The sequence below is a fragment of the Monodon monoceros genome, unplaced genomic scaffold, assembly GCF_005190385.1.
Source record: "Monodon monoceros isolate NGI ecotype Baffin Bay Population unplaced genomic scaffold, NGI_Narwhal_1 Super_Scaffold_5, whole genome shotgun sequence".
Taxonomy (NCBI): domain Eukaryota; kingdom Metazoa; phylum Chordata; class Mammalia; order Artiodactyla; family Monodontidae; genus Monodon; species Monodon monoceros.
This window is the reverse complement of record NW_021703782.1, coordinates 60,821,817-60,837,091: the sequence shown is the minus strand read 5'-3', so window position 1 is coordinate 60,837,091 and position 15,275 is coordinate 60,821,817. Positions and strand designations below refer to the sequence as shown.

The following is a 15,275-nucleotide window of genomic DNA, read 5'->3' as shown; positions in this document are numbered from 1 at the left end:
TCTTTATATTGATTGTTATACTCACATGATCATAAATATTAGCCATGTTTGGTGCTGTGGAGAAATGAAGGTAATTGCCTGATGAATAGAGCTCTTTTCAGCCACGAGACATACTGGAGGCAATATTAAGGGGCAGGAGGAACAAATAACATCACTCATTTTGTGTAAGAAACCAATCTCGAAATGTAATTTCAAGGTCTTTTTAAAAATCTTCTTTTCCATGGTCAAATTTTCTCTTACCTATTGTTGTTTTTTTCTTTGCAGTTTTTGTTTTTGTTTCTGTTTCTTTCCCTTTATTTTCTTAAGTTTTGAGATTTCCTAGGGGGAAAAAAAAAGTTTAAACTTCTGGGTCTGTCACATGGATCTTTTAGCCATTTATGAACAGGTTTCTTTTTATACCTGGTTGTTTTTATAGCTATTTTATTATCTCTCTGCATTAGTGCTGCTGGCTCTGGTTTAAAGCAAGCGTTTGCAGGTAATTGGAAAAAAGTGTTTTTTGTTTGTGTGTGTGTTCTTGATCTGGATGGTTTAAGTGCGTTTACCCAGGAATGTGGCTTTGTACTTCCTGTTTCCTTGTTTACTAATTGCTACGTTAGAAGAAAATCTGGACGGAATTTTGATTTTGTGTTGTGAATCACGAATAAATTGATGTTAAACCTCAAAGAAGAGAAGATCAAAGCTTATATGATTGTAAGGATGTAGTCTTAGGGAAATTTCTTCTTCACTCACCCCTTTTTTTTGGTTTCCCTTTTACCTTCTACGGTAATGAGACAATAAAGGTCTTTATCTTATATTGAGCTGAAATGTCATTTGGTTTTAGTTATCTTCAAACACTTAAATGTATAGATCTTTTCATATTTGTCACATTCTTTGCTATTAGTGTTTCGGGCCTTCGCCTATTTTGCTCATGAAACAGACTTGGGTTAAAGATGCATTTATCCAATATGGTGGTCTTCTGTTTTTTCTTCTTACTTCACTGATTACTGTTAACTTTTACTTTTTTTTTTTTTTGCTGTTGTTAGTTTCATTTTATTCGACTTATGTAAATTGTTTTCTTTTCGGTATTCTCTCGTCTTGAATTTTTCTCCTTCGTTCCCTATTAACAGGCCATTGAAGACGGCAATTTGGAAGAAATGGAAGAGGAAGTACGGCTTAAGAAGCGAAAAAGACGAAGAAATGTGGATAAAGATCCTGCAAAAGAAGATATGGAAAAGGCCAAGAAGAGGAGAGGTCGCCCTCCGGCTGAGAAACTGTCACCAAATCCCCCTAAACTGACAAAGCAGATGAACGCTATCATCGATACTGTGATAAACTACAAAGACAGGTGAGCGTTTCGTTCCTTCACCTCCATCATCTTCATCAAGACCACAGGTAACGCTGCCTGCAGAGCAAGATTTATTAAGGTGTATGCTGGGTTCCAGGCCCTTTCTACCTCCTGTTTGATGGTTTTTGCTCCAGAGGTATCAGTAAACTTGTACTCTACTCAGAGAGGCTGCTCTTGATATTTTGTGTAATAGTTTACCAGGTGTTATTTAAGGTATTTGGAAAGAGGAGTTTAGATGACCAAATGAAAGAAAAAAAAAACCTAAGCTGGAGAAGGGTTCTTTAAGGATTTCCAAAATACCATCACTGATGTGGAAGCATTGGAAAGAGAGTGAAATTATACCTTTGGATTGAGGTGTTAGAGGAGAAAAAGAGTCCTATCACATATTTAAGGTAAATGTTCATGCTAGGACTTTGTTTTAAGCCAAACCGAAGCTTCCATCAAAAATACCTTTCCTTCTTTCCTTCCAAGACACTTGAATTTCTGAGCACTTGTTTGAGCCATCTCCCTCTTTTCTCATAACCCTACCTAGACAGGATGGTTTTTCAGCAAATTTCCCTCTTTTTCATGGAACTTTTGAATGTGAACTTTGAGAAATCTGTACTGGACACTATCCCCAGGCCACTTTTAAACAATAAACAATTATTTGAAAACCAAAGTAAAGATGTTCTTGGGTGTCAGGCAGCCCTATATAGTCGATAAACTAGTTAGGCTACATTTTGGTTGGTTGATTTTGATTTCTACTCAGTAATCCTGTGATGCGGTTTTAATAGGAAGATGACATCTCACTTCAGTTGAAAAATTGAAATTTTTTTTCCTCTAAGTTACATAGTGGCATGAATCAACTTTTCGTTACCAAAAATTCTTGACATTCACTGGTGTTGCTCTATATAACTGGAATTGTTTACTACAAATAAGTTGTGCTTTTAGTTCTTCGTGGTAATTTTAGTTGCATGTCTTCATCCGAGGAAGAAAACCTCATCGTGAAGATTAAGTAGTATAAAAAGCAAGAAACTTTCAGTGGGGTTTTACTGACAGCTCCTTAGAGAAAACATAAAGACTTTTCAGAAATGGTGAAAGGGACATAGGAGCAGATGCGTGTGGAAGGGTCAGAATTTCTTGCTCCTCTCTGCCTACCAGGTCTCTCAGGTTCCCTGCTTACTATTTTCACTATTATTTTCCTTTTTTTTTTTTTTTTTTTAAAGTCATTCCCTTTGAGCATTCTAAAGTGGCCACAAAGGGCAGCCCCATTACATTAGGTTTGGATAAGCTGTTCACTGACACAGGGGAATGACAGTAATCTAGGAAGGAAAATTTGGCCACGAGATCATTCTTTGCCCAGATGAACATGCCAACTTCCTTGTAAACCCGGAGTCAGTAATTCTCTCTGTCAAGTTTCTGTTCCTCCCCAGCTGTACTGGTAGATTGGCTGGAAGCAGGAGTAGTTTCCAGGAAGCCAGGTTGGACAGTTACACCTTATTTTATCAGCGCCTGGTGTAGAGAAAAATAAGCAGAGAGTATCACTCTGCACATACCTCTAACTTTTTGCCTTTGTCCCAGGAGAGTGAAAATGCCTGTGGCTTGGACCAGGTGTGCCTTGATATCTAACAGGCATTGTGTTCATTACCTGCTGAGTGAGCCTAGGCCTGCTATAACACTGAGAAGAGCCAAGAAAGTCCTTGGAGGTTTGAAAGCCAGGCCTTTTATGCCAGGTGATGGCTGTCTCCTCCTTTAATGGTGTAAAAGGAGTCACCAGCCAGTGGACCACGTACTGCCAACAGATGGTTTTATTTCATGTTTCTCTTTTTTTTTTCTTTTAAGCAAACACATAAAGCTGGAGAGAGTTCTTATAAAAACGTCAGGGTTTTCCACCCCCCCCCCCCATTTTTGGAAAAACCTAAAAATCTGGCAGCACTCTACCTAGCCTTCCCTAAGGTAACAGTAGGAGTGGAACCCACACCCCAACCCGTTGCAGACTGTCTGCTCTAGGCGGCCACCATCGCCGTCGCTCACTATCGTCCCTCCAGTATGGAGTGTCAGTTGCCATTTATCATCGTGTTTTTCGCACCTGGCCCACTTCACTCCTTTATATCACCTGCTGGCTCCGTAGCCTTTCAGGTTTGTGATTTCCTGACGCACAGGGCTACGGGCTGATGACTTCTCCAGAACCCACCCCCAAATACAGACTAGTATGATGTTAGGTCTCTTTAACCTCAGCTAAGCATAGCGCAGTAGTTTAAGCTCTTGTCTTGGTTGAACTACCTGCATTTGAATCCTGTCTCTACCATTTGCTACCTGTGGAGCAGCTGGGCAATTTACTTAACCTCCCTGGTCCTCAGTTTCCTAGTCCACAAAATGGAATGATTACTGTACCTGCCTCTAGAGGCATTAGGAAGATTTGATGAGTTAATATAGCTCTTTGAACAGTTTAATTATTAATAATCAGCCTTTCAGACGATTTATAGCAAATCAGGTAGGTGAATGGAGCTCTGAGCACTATAAAGAAAATGTCCTTGCTCGTACGGCTTTCATATTGTTATTTCCAAAACCAGAAAACACAGCTTCACTGGGAATGATGACTGAGCATGTCTTTGCTTGTACTATAGGGAGAGGCTATTTAAATATTTCAACCTGCAGACACTGAATCACTTGTTTGTTTTCCCCCTTTCTCTGGTTTTATTTATTTGTTTTACTTTTCCTGAAAGTACCCCGGTAAGGCCCCCCATTCTATCACTGCCCACGTTTAGGTACTTCTGGGAAGTATGTTCTAAATTCTCCACTGCTACATGTTTCATGTATATTTCGTGTTAGTGATCCTCTAGAAAAAAAAAGCACTTACTCAGTTTGTGTTTTTTATGTCTCTTACCAAATTTGGTGCTCAAGTAGGAGGTACTCAAATTAGGAGGGCCTTAATTAGATACATCATATTTTTGGTTGGTTTTAGAAAATGCTGCTGAGAAATGTACTTCGCCATGTGTTGAGATTTTTGCACCAGTAAAGTCAGTGACTAATATAGTAACTCAACCTACCTGTGAAAGAAGTACCACCTGGACTAACCTCCTTCCCATCACCTCAGTCAAATGTTACAGCTCTGACAGTCATGTACATTAGCAGCGTATTAAATAAGAACTGCCATCTATATTTAACTGATACATAAGAATTAATTAGCTCTTATGAGACAGTTTTTTTTTTTTCAAACTTCTTGCATGATTCTGGGACAGATGTATTTTTATTGTTTAAAAAGAACTAGGATAATTTGTGTCTATTTATTGCCTTTGTTTTCAGTGCCAGTCCTAATTTTTTTTAGCGGGATGCTTTTAAAAAATGTGACCCCCTCTCCCCTCCGAGAGCCAATAATTCTCTGTGATTCACAAATGTAAAATTTTTCTGCGGTAATCTCTACTAGAGGTAGCACTGATCTCTTGTTACCGTTCCCACCATTTTATTTCTCCAAATAGAAAACTTGATATGAAGTATTATTGGAAGGCTTTGTTTTGATTTGTTAATAAGCATGGTTATGTAGAAGGCTTTTAAAATTATATTCTCCCTCTATATAATATTTAACCTAAGATCTTTTTTCTCTTGGAAAAGGGATCCATCCTAATTTGCATCTGTACCCTTTAAAATTGCCCCTGTGAAGAGATGGTGATGGTGAAAAAGCAGGGTCTGGGTTTGGTGGAGCTATTCCAAGTCTAGAGACATGGCTTACAGTTCCTTGGATAAGGAGGGAGATTCCTAGAGGGAATTCTTAGTGTTTGAAGGGGTTTTAGCTCTACCTGGTCCAGTTTCCCAGATGTGTCCCCCTGCATCGCCTCTAGCAAACCATCATCTAACCTTGTGCGGACATGCCCAGCGTTAGCTCACTGTGTCAGGAAGCCGTTTGCGACACCAAAGGACAGCTCTAAACACGACAGGCATTTCCTATATGAAAACAGACTCAGCCCTCTGACTTCTAGCTTTTGTTCTGCTTGGAACTTCAGAGCGTCAATCTGTTCTCATTCCGAGAAATGTCCTTTAAAATATTCATAAACGTATCTGCCTTAGGACATTCTCCTTCGGGTTGTAACACCTCACTTTGCTATCTGAGTGATGCCTGGACTTCCAGCCATCCCAGTACCCCCCAACTCCACCCCGCCCTTAGACACATTTTACTTTCTTAGTGTCCCATGGAAAACATAGCACCCAGAACTCCAGAGGTATTCCGATGGCGGCTAATTGCAGGATGGCTAGCCTCCTTATTCTGGACACCAAAATTCTGTTAACATAACTCAGGAGCGTGTTAACTTTTTTCACCAACCTTGATTCAGAGTTAACTCACGTTGAAAACACGACTTCTTGAAAAACTCCCTCTCCCGCAAAACATACACACAGTTCTTATCTCACGTGAATGCTGCCAAGGTTAGCCTTTCAGCTAAACCTCTGATTTTTTTTTTATCCTGTATCGACTTATTCCTATATAGTTTCATCTTACTGATTTTTGTACCACCATTCTAGCCTATTGATGTAACAGTGATTATTTTATGCCTTTTTTAAAAAAGCAAAACAAAACCACGTTTACTTGTTTTCCTAAGTTGTTGTCATCTGAAGATTTGCTATAAGCTATTGCGAAGAAACTTCTAAAGGGCAAAGGACAGGTCTTCTCTGACATGCCTCTGAAAATCACTTAAGGTTGACGTGAATCTATTAATCGGTAATCTTTAAAGTTGATGAACCGTCTGTGAACTCACATGACCATGCTGTCATGTCACCCACATTCATCTATCCTTTCTCAAGGTTATCAAAAAAAGCTAAAACCAAGATATACCGTGTTTGTGGCCTCTCCAATCCATCAACCTAGAAACGCTGCGGAAAGGATGAAATGAGGTTAGCTTGCCATGGCTTTTTCTAAGGGACCCCCTACCGGTACTTAACGATGTCATTTATCTTCTCTCTGTAGCCCTGTGGCATCTGAATAATTTCCTCTAAATTTTGACCAAGGGTCCACATCAAGCACAGCCGCCTCGAGTTTCCCTTCTCCTTTTGAAAGTGGGACACTTAGTCTTCTGATTCCATTTCTAGTCTCTGTGATTTCTTAAACATCATTAGCAAAAGCAATCTACACACTCTTTCAGGATGTAATTAGTTTGCAACTGGACACTTGAACTCATCTGAAGCTTCTTGATATGCTCTATCAACTCTCCTATCAGTAGCTTTTGTTCAACATTTATTATGCCTTGCTTTTCAAATCTGAGCGTCGTTCATGTTCCCGAAGAGTCTGGAAACAGAATATGAGGAGGTTATCATCACCTCCTCCCGCTCTGACCAGCAGGAGTGTACTGCGAGGATGGGCCTCGCTGTCTGCAGAGGGTCTGGACTTCAGGTGCAGCTCTGAGGATGGACAAGGGAAGCGGCGGGGAGGCGGGAGATACCTGCCTGACCCTGGCACACAGTGGGGCAGCCAGGCGTGGCCAAACGGCTCCTTCCTCCCTGATACCTGATGCCCTTCAGCCTCTGCTCTCTTCCCGGAGGCTAGACTGTCTTCTTCTTGCCCCTCATTTTAAGAAACACTGATGACTTCCCTAGGAATGGTGGAAGGCCTCAGCTTCTTCTGGATCTTAGCTCTCCCCACATTGTAGAAAATCATTCACTGATCCTGGAAATATTAATTGTATTATTCCCCCCTTCTTTCCAGCCCTGAGGGCCAGAGGGTAAAAAAAGACTCACGGTACTTACCTCCACTAGCTCGCCATGTGATAGAGGAGATAGCCCGGATAGTACTGAACAGGCAGGTGGCCTGGGAGATTCAGGGAAGGTGGGGTCACGTGAGCCCCTTAAATAAGAATATAATAACATTATCTTGAGTTTATGGTCTCTTTTAGGGGGGGAAAATATATATATGTATATGATATATATATGATATATTTATATATATATGATATATATATATATATGATATATATATTTATATATATCACTATCACTGCATTTACCGGGGAAAAGAGAGCCGGCGTTTTACCCCGTTACATTATAGTACCTTTCTAAGGACTTGGGAATACTGCAAACCTAAGGACTAAGTGTACTTGTTTAATTCCTGTACACGAATTCCTATATACAGATGGAAAGTCATTTGTAGCATTTCCCTCGTTTAGAGTAAGGCTGAGCTACTGTCTTAAAGGCCCACATATCGTCAACCCATATTCCAGAAGGGATGGGCTCTTACTTTAAAAAGTTGGCCTTTTCTTTTTCCAATATTATCTCCCCAAAGTGCTCTATCTGAAGCGTGTTCAGGTATTTGTGATGTCGAAGGCTTTCCCTCAGTTATCATCATCCCGAGTCTTCCATCCAAGGTGGAGTAATCACACCAGTGTCCACACTGTCTCTTTAAAATTGATTTGTAGTAACATACATTTTGAAAGCCAAATCCATACCATCATTTAATATGCTTTTTTGTTGTGTTTGTACTTCTTTTTCAGTCAGATTGCTGACCCGTGTAGGCCTGTCCCCACATACTCCTTATCAGAATCGTTCGAAAGCATTCTGTTGGAATTTCCTTTGATCAGAGCCTTCCTTCCCCGCTGAGGTGTAATCTCCGTTAGTGCCAGATCATAGAGCCATGCCCACCTCTCTCTCCAAAGTATTTGCAGTATGTCCTGTAACATGTCTACAGAATGCTCTTCACGACTACACATTCTGAGACAACACGGTCTATTTCAGCTTCGGTATCCCCTTGGTTAACACCCATCATCAACTCAGGGTCCCCAGTGTGTTGGGAGAAAAGTGGTCCCAATTCTGTGCCTTATTCCTAACACGCCCTTACATACAGAGTTTCCTCAGCATTTCTCCCAGGCCCCCCACCACTTCTGTGTCCTCACCCACCGTCTGCCTCAGGTCCTTTACCATCGTCGCTGGCCGTGCCTGGACGGCTGCATGCTGCCTGCTTCTCCTCCTGCCTCTGATTCATGGATCCCCTCTCGTCAGTGGTTACTTAACCACTTTCAGTAGCTTCTCATTGCCTACCCGATAGCGACCAGGCTTCTCGCCGTGGGAAAGATAGCCTTCCACAGCCTGGCCCTAGGACCTTCCCAACTTCATCTTCCAACGTGCAACTCTCCCTTGTATGTCAGACACTCCACCCGATTCTCTGCTTTCCCAATATCGCCTGTACTTTTCGCCTCGCCACTCCCGAATTTATGCTCTGCACCTTCTGTAGTGTCTCCTGCTCTCCCAGGGCACAGTGGGTGAGGTCTCTGAGGAGGGATGTGTAAGTGGCCAGACGTGGGCTGTGTATGCCAACGGCACCGTCTTTGCCTGGAGTAAGATCTAGAGAGGATGGAGGGATTTCCCAGGGTGCGACACCCCTCTCAGCCACTTCTCTGCCACCACGCGAAGGAACGCCAGTGGTGCAGTTGCAAAATCCTCAATGGAAGGGGCTTCCCTAGAGGCCTGGAGAAGCAAGGGCCAGAGACCTCACGTGGTGGTTGTCATTTCCAGTTGAAGATCATTAACTTGGTGATCTGTTGGAAAAGAATGGAGGTCTGGGAAGGAGAGCTGACTACCTAGATGGTGTTCAGAAACCAATTTAGGCTGTGGTTCGGTGCACCCTCTGTGTGCTGGCTGCTGTAATAAAGTACAGTATCCCGTTTAGGGTTCACAACCATTTTCTGAGGTATTATCCCCATTTTACAAGTGAGGAGCTAGACTCGGATAGGCCGAAGCTACTACACTGCTAAGGTCACCCCCTTACCCCCGCCAAGCAAACGCTGCCTTTCCTCCACTGCTTCTAGAACGACGGATGGAAACGTGTGGAGGGAAATGAGACCAGAGTAACAGGTATTTACGCGTCCGGGAGAAGCAGGAAACGTCCCCAGTAATCTTCCCAACAGTCCCCCGAGGTTGGCAAGGCAGGTAGGTGAGGAGACTGAAGCTTGGAGCGTGAGATGAATTACCCGAGGTCACCAGCCTAAGAGGAAGGAGCCGGGCTGGGACGAGGACCCAGGTCTTCTGACTCTAGTGTTCTTTCTACTCTACCACAGGTGTAACGTGGAGAAGGTGCCCAGTAATTCTCAGTTGGAAATAGAAGGAAACAGGTCAGGATCTGTCTTGTATTCCCGGGTCTCTAAATACAGGTATCCCTTGGTCCACCAAACAGACTGATTTCCTAAAGACTCGGCCTTTGGAAGCAAATTTCTCCGGTGGCCTCCTGACCACCCCTCCTTGGAGTGGGAGGTGGAGGCACAGATATTCTCAAACACCTGTCGTGGCTTTTGAAGTTTTTGTGCTGTGTTGTTATTTGGGCATGTCCATCCTGTAACTGCACTCCTTACAAAGGCATCAGGAGCCGCCACTGAGCGGGACGGTCCCCCAGCATCACTCGGCCATGGGTTTCTGTTGCTTTCCCCCACCGCTTCCAGCGCAGCTTCTGTCTTACGTCCCACGGGCCTCTTAACTCCATGCTGTCTTGGTTTTGAAGCTTACTGAGAAGCACCTGGGGTGCCGCATGCGCGTGCCTGCCCCGTCTGAGGTTGTGGAGTCAGTCACGTGTGCGGAGGGTCTGCGCACCAGGTGGGGCTCAAGGCGTGACTTCCGGGCTTACCTGTCCTGTGCGGGCTTAAGCATCCTCGGGCAGCTTGTTTAACCTTTGTGTGCCTCTGCTTCTGTCAAGTGGGAAGCAGAAGTGTTTTTTTCCTAGAGATTTTGCAACACTGAGATGATGACAGTTGAGGCAGAAAGAGGGATGTGCATGATTCGCCAGGGTTAGGAGTTGTCATTAGTATACTGAAAGTAACATTTCTTTCCCCCTTTGGGTCAGCCTGTACTTTAAAAAAAATATCGATCCAGTACTTTGCCATCCATATTCCACTTTTGTCAACTGACTCGATGACGTCCTTTATGGCACTTCTTTCCCCCCCGGTATAGGATCCAATCTAGGGCCAGGAGGCAAAAGAATTGAAGCTGTGTCCTGTATTTCAGAATAAATACCATCACTAGTTGTGGCCTTCCCTTTTACATAGGGAGATTAAACGTGGGGTGATTTGTACCCATCCATATCTGTGCGGAGGTGAAACTGGTGGGCAAGATTGTCAGTTTTGGGTATTTCTTATTGTAAACAGTGAGCAATCCTGGAAGCCAGACACACAAACTATACTGTGTACTAAGAGGCATCAAGAATGGTGTTCTGTTTTTGCCATCACGAGAAAGAACTCAGTCTGGATTCGAATTTCGGAACTGAAACAAGAAACGCTTGACTTTTGGGGGCTTGAAATAATGAACTACCAGGGTAAATCTTTCCAACTCAGCCACGTGGGAAGGAGGCTTTATGGTCTCTAAAAGGCATGATATAGGCTAAACGCCCAGCGCAGTGCACAAGGACAGGCCTAGGCTCCTTCACCCCACATCCCCTCTTCTATCAAAATAATCATGTGACCATGAAAAGTGGATTAATAACGTTAAAGGGTATTAAGAGCCCCCAGTGTCATGCCTCGGCTTTCTGAGGAGACGATATGACCATATGTAGTTAGGATCCAGATAAATCCTCTTACTGAAGACACATTTAAACTGCAATTTCCAGAGGCATAGAAGGGGCTTGACGTTTGCCTCCTCAGGACTCTGCGGAGTCTGTCTGGTCCCGTACTGTCACATATGCTTCTCCTCCCCAGAAACCCGAGTTTAAGACATGTTGTTCAGAGCTTGCCTTATGATTAATTTTTAAACATTCTTTAAAAGAAATCCCTCCATGTGTTCAAAAGCACTGAGCATGTTCTATGTGTCAGTCTCTGTGTAAGTATTGAGAATGGGGGGGGGGGGAATGAGTAAAATGGAACCCCTTAAAGCATAGTTGGAAAGAGTTATATAAAGGAATAACGCACATCTACGGTATGAATCAAGTGTACACGCCAGGTGGGAGGGTAGGAAGGGGGAAAGCAGAGTCAGCCGGTGGCTTGTGGGAGGAGTAGAAATCCCCCAAGCAGATGGGGGTGAGGGGGTGGGCGGAGGCAGCCAAGGTGCTGAGACCCGTGTGTGTAGGTGGCCAGGGAGGAGGTATGGAAAAGCAGGACCCCTTCTAGAGACCACACGTCTCTCAGTATGACTGGGTCCTCAGGTGCAAGGGAAGAGGGGCATAGCATTGGACATGGCGATGGGGGTGAAGGCAAGAGAGCAAAGTACTCAGAGAGAGGTATGATTGACAGGACTTAGGGCAGACCAGATGTGAGAGGTGGAGGAGAACTTTTTAAGGATAACTTCTGGTTCTGTGTCCTGAGTGGTAAGTGAAATTTACATTTACAGAAATATGGCTGAAAAGAAAGGTGGCACATGGTACCCAGCCCTACATACTCCATCCCAGGAAATCTAAATTCCCTCCATGGCTATTAACAGCCCTTAGCGTCGTGATTATGTTGTTAGTATTGACTGTCCCTTCAGGACCGGCTAAGAAGCTGTTATAGTCAAAATTTAGTTTTAGCAACATCGGCACCAGACATTCGGCATTTCTTTAAGTGCGGGAGGGAGGCTGTGACCGGATGTCAGGCTCAAGCCCCTTTGCGTTTAATTAGATTACAGAGAAATTGCCATGAAATACAAGTGTGACCAAGTGGATACACTTAGAGAATCTTAGTTCTAGGTGAAGAGCCTTTCTTCGTTTTTTCTGTTTGGATACTTAGGGCTCAGCCACAGGGTTGGCAGTCTATCTTGTGTACTAGCAGCGTGGGGAAGTCAGAACTTCAATTGATGTCCAGGGTGACGCTTCCCCGGAGTATAGTCCTCAAACTCTAGTCCTGGAGCTTCTTGGAGAATTCCCAGCGTGGTTAGAGGCTCTGGGAAGTTTTGTGTAAAGTAGCCTGCTGAACTTTGTCTAACCCAGCATTCCCCAAACTCATTTGACCAGTGAAGCCCCCTTTTCAGGGAACACTATTAATAATCCATTAAGCTCATGTTTCATGGAGCACATATTGGGAAATGCTGACTTAGAGCTCAGAAGTTGCACTTAGTCCAGAGAGAATCAGCTCAGGGAAATGCGGATTCTAGAACTTTATTTTGTCCTTCTTAAAAGTATTGATACTTTCAGATGTGTCCTGGAATAAGCTGCTTTGACTCCTAGTGACTTGACACTTAAAATGACGCTCAGCCAATTGTACCCACGTACAGCAGGTGGGCAGCCCACAGATAAACGTGGTCCATCTGCTTTCTGAGGCACAGAAAGCCTCCTCGAGGCTTCCAGCATCAGCCTGGCCCAGGAGCCCAGGGTCTCTGCCTCTCCAAGCTTCAGGACAACCAACATAAATGACCTCTCATTTATGAGAGGAGTCCCAGCTGGAAACAGCAAAACTGACTTTCTTACGGGGCTGATAAACTGTCTTCATAAGCACTCTCTGTCTTTTGAGTTAGAAACGGATTGCTCTGAAAGAGGGCAGTTATTTGGGCATAAGTGTTCTTGTGTATTCATGGGAAAAATATCTGCCTTGTTCCTTTAGAGTCGCACCTCATATGTCTTCCTGAAGAATTGCCTAAAACGGCCATTTTAGGAAAATGCAGCACTCAGGGTGCCTGCTACGACACACGCACCCCTTGGACAAAGTGACATTGGGGATCTGCAGCTCAGGTGGAGAGGCATTTGATTTTGTTTGCCTGCAAAAGCTTTGTGGTTTGGAGTTTGATCACAATTCAGCCAAAAGTTCCGAAGCCTTTTTTTTAACATTACGAAGTTAGAGACCCGGGGAAAGACCAAAGGACAGAACCTTCAGTGGAAGGGAAGGTGTGTCCTTACCTTTTGAAAGGAAGGCATCCTCTGAGTCACTTCCGGGTCTCCAAGATGAGGTGACAAAAGCTGATGAAACAGCGTGACCAGTGTGTCTATCACACTGAGACAGGTGGACAGTTAGGATTCTGTACCTCTGCCTGCTATGATGAAGTGTCGAGTGAGAAAAAGAGGAGAAGAATCTAGGTGTCCCGAGTCAATATTTCTAAAAAGTCAGGTGACAGACGATAAGTCTTCGCAGTCGTCTCCTCAAAATGCTTGTCTAAATAAACAAGTAAATAAACAGTACTCTCTGAATCTCCTGTCCAGGTGATCACCTCTGACTTGCAGTCATAAGTTCAACGAGAGAATTCTGAAGGAATAAATAGGGACTTCATACAGTAGATTCTGTTGGTTGTAATATAGTAAATAAAAAATTTGTGGAATTATTGTTCTATTACTCTATTTATTTGGCCTTCTGTGGGAGAGTTCAGAGGTGCCAGTTGAGGAACTGTGCTGTTTATGGTGATGTAAATAAAGGTCGGTCACGTGCCCCTCGGATGACATTTTTCTGGGAAAAATCAAATTAGATTTTTGACTTATAGCATGTTTTCAAAGAAGGCAACCCATAAAAGTGTTTGAGGACTACTTTATTTATGGATGACAGTATGGTTCCAAATTACATTAGATTGTAAACCTTCATTTTGTTGAACAAGAGTACCTTATTATTAATGTTTATTTATGCTCTGGCATTTCTCCTTCTGGTCCTTAGTTCATGCCCTTTTAAAAACCTAGCTGAATGTGTATTGCATTTACAATTTGATGTCCTGTCATTTTTGTGTGTTTTTTTCCCATTGAATGTCATAATGAGCATTTTTTTCTGTTCTTTAAGGCACCTACTTTAAAAATACATAATTTTAGATTCTAGCCTTCCATTACTTGTTTTCTTCCCCCGATTGTTTAACATTTTGGCTGCCTTAAATTATTTTAAATAATGCTGTGATGAACATCTTTACATGTACATATAAATATATATATATATATATATATCTCTTTATCCATATTCCAGCCTAGAGTAGATTACCAACAGCAAAACCGTACATCAGAGTGTGATTACATTGAAGACTGTTGTTAAAGCCTTGCTGCTTTTCTTATTGAGCTGAGCAAGCCATTTAAGCCTCCTAACATGGGGGCATTTACCTTGCATAAACCTGATGTAACCTCATTTTGGTTGGTAACTCAGGCACATTAGATACCTAGTCCTTAACACAACCCTTGGGGTGATTTTTACAGCTATCCATCCCATATCAAAAGCAAGTCAACCCACATCCCATTCTGTTTTTGCTGTTACATCCTATATGCTTCAAGAAGTTGCGAAGTCGGATTTCCAAGCTTGTTAGGAGTCATCAGTGTTGTCAGTCAATACTCAGTAAGACTCAGATGAGAGACCTCAGTAGAGAATGCAGAGTGCGGGTACTCTGACACCTATTCTGTGACTGGCTCAGGTTTCTGGGGGCTTTCTAGATATGCAGGGTGCTACTCAGGTCTAAGTGCATTTTGAAATGGTATTTTTTAAACCCTATAGGAATCTGACCCTGAAAAAGAGACACGTATTCACCTACTGCCCTCCAATGCTGACCCAATTTTTATGGGGTTTTTTCCCAAAGTGATTTCCTATGTTTGATTCCTTTAGGACTGTAATCGTTTTCTGTAAAACGTTTCCAACTACAAATGGGTATTCTAAATCATGACGTCATTTCCTTAAGGAGGCAAGATAACCACGTTTTCATATTCATTAACTAACATAAACAAAACCTATGTCAGCTTTAGTTAAGATCACTTTTCCAGGAGTATCTATTAGGAGTTCTTGTCAACAGATCAGCTTCGGTAAGTAAAAAGACAAATCATAAAGCAGCCAAAAAAAAAAAAAGGACTCTCAACCAATATTATGAAAGACATACTGGCCAGCATTTTAAAGGAGTAGGTTTCTAAGCTACTGTTACAGTCTTATGCACTCTTCCAGCTTTACCTAAACTGTAATCAAAGGTAGAGGTGATATTTATGTGATATTTATAATGTCTGTAGTCATTATTTTAAAGTCATAATAGTATAGATGTGAAATTCTTGCCATTCGGTTTGTGGAGGTAATGGGAGAAAAATTGGTTCCCAGATGAAGCATAGCAAAGCAGATCTCGTGTGTGTGTGTGTGTGTGTGTGTGTGTGTGTGTGTGTGTGTGTGTG

The 15,275-nt window shown here is 42.8% G+C and overlaps 1 protein-coding gene across 6 annotated transcripts in view; it reads left to right on the top strand.

Annotated features, from left to right (window-relative positions):
• SMARCA2 (SWI/SNF related, matrix associated, actin dependent regulator of chromatin, subfamily a, member 2) overlaps positions 1 to 15,275 on the top strand; it is a 172,761-nt gene that overhangs the window by 137,824 nt on the left and 19,662 nt on the right. For 4 of the 6 annotated variants that reach the window (XM_029203354.1, XM_029203350.1, XM_029203351.1 and 1 more), the window contains 2 exons: positions 1,107 to 1,324; positions 9,337 to 9,390. In XM_029203354.1, the coding sequence (XP_029059187.1) occupies positions 1,107 to 1,324; positions 9,337 to 9,390 (272 nt within the window). The remainder of the gene's footprint in view (positions 1 to 1,106; positions 1,325 to 9,336; positions 9,391 to 15,275) is intronic. The other 2 variants (XM_029203355.1, XM_029203353.1) reach the window with 1 other exon arrangement.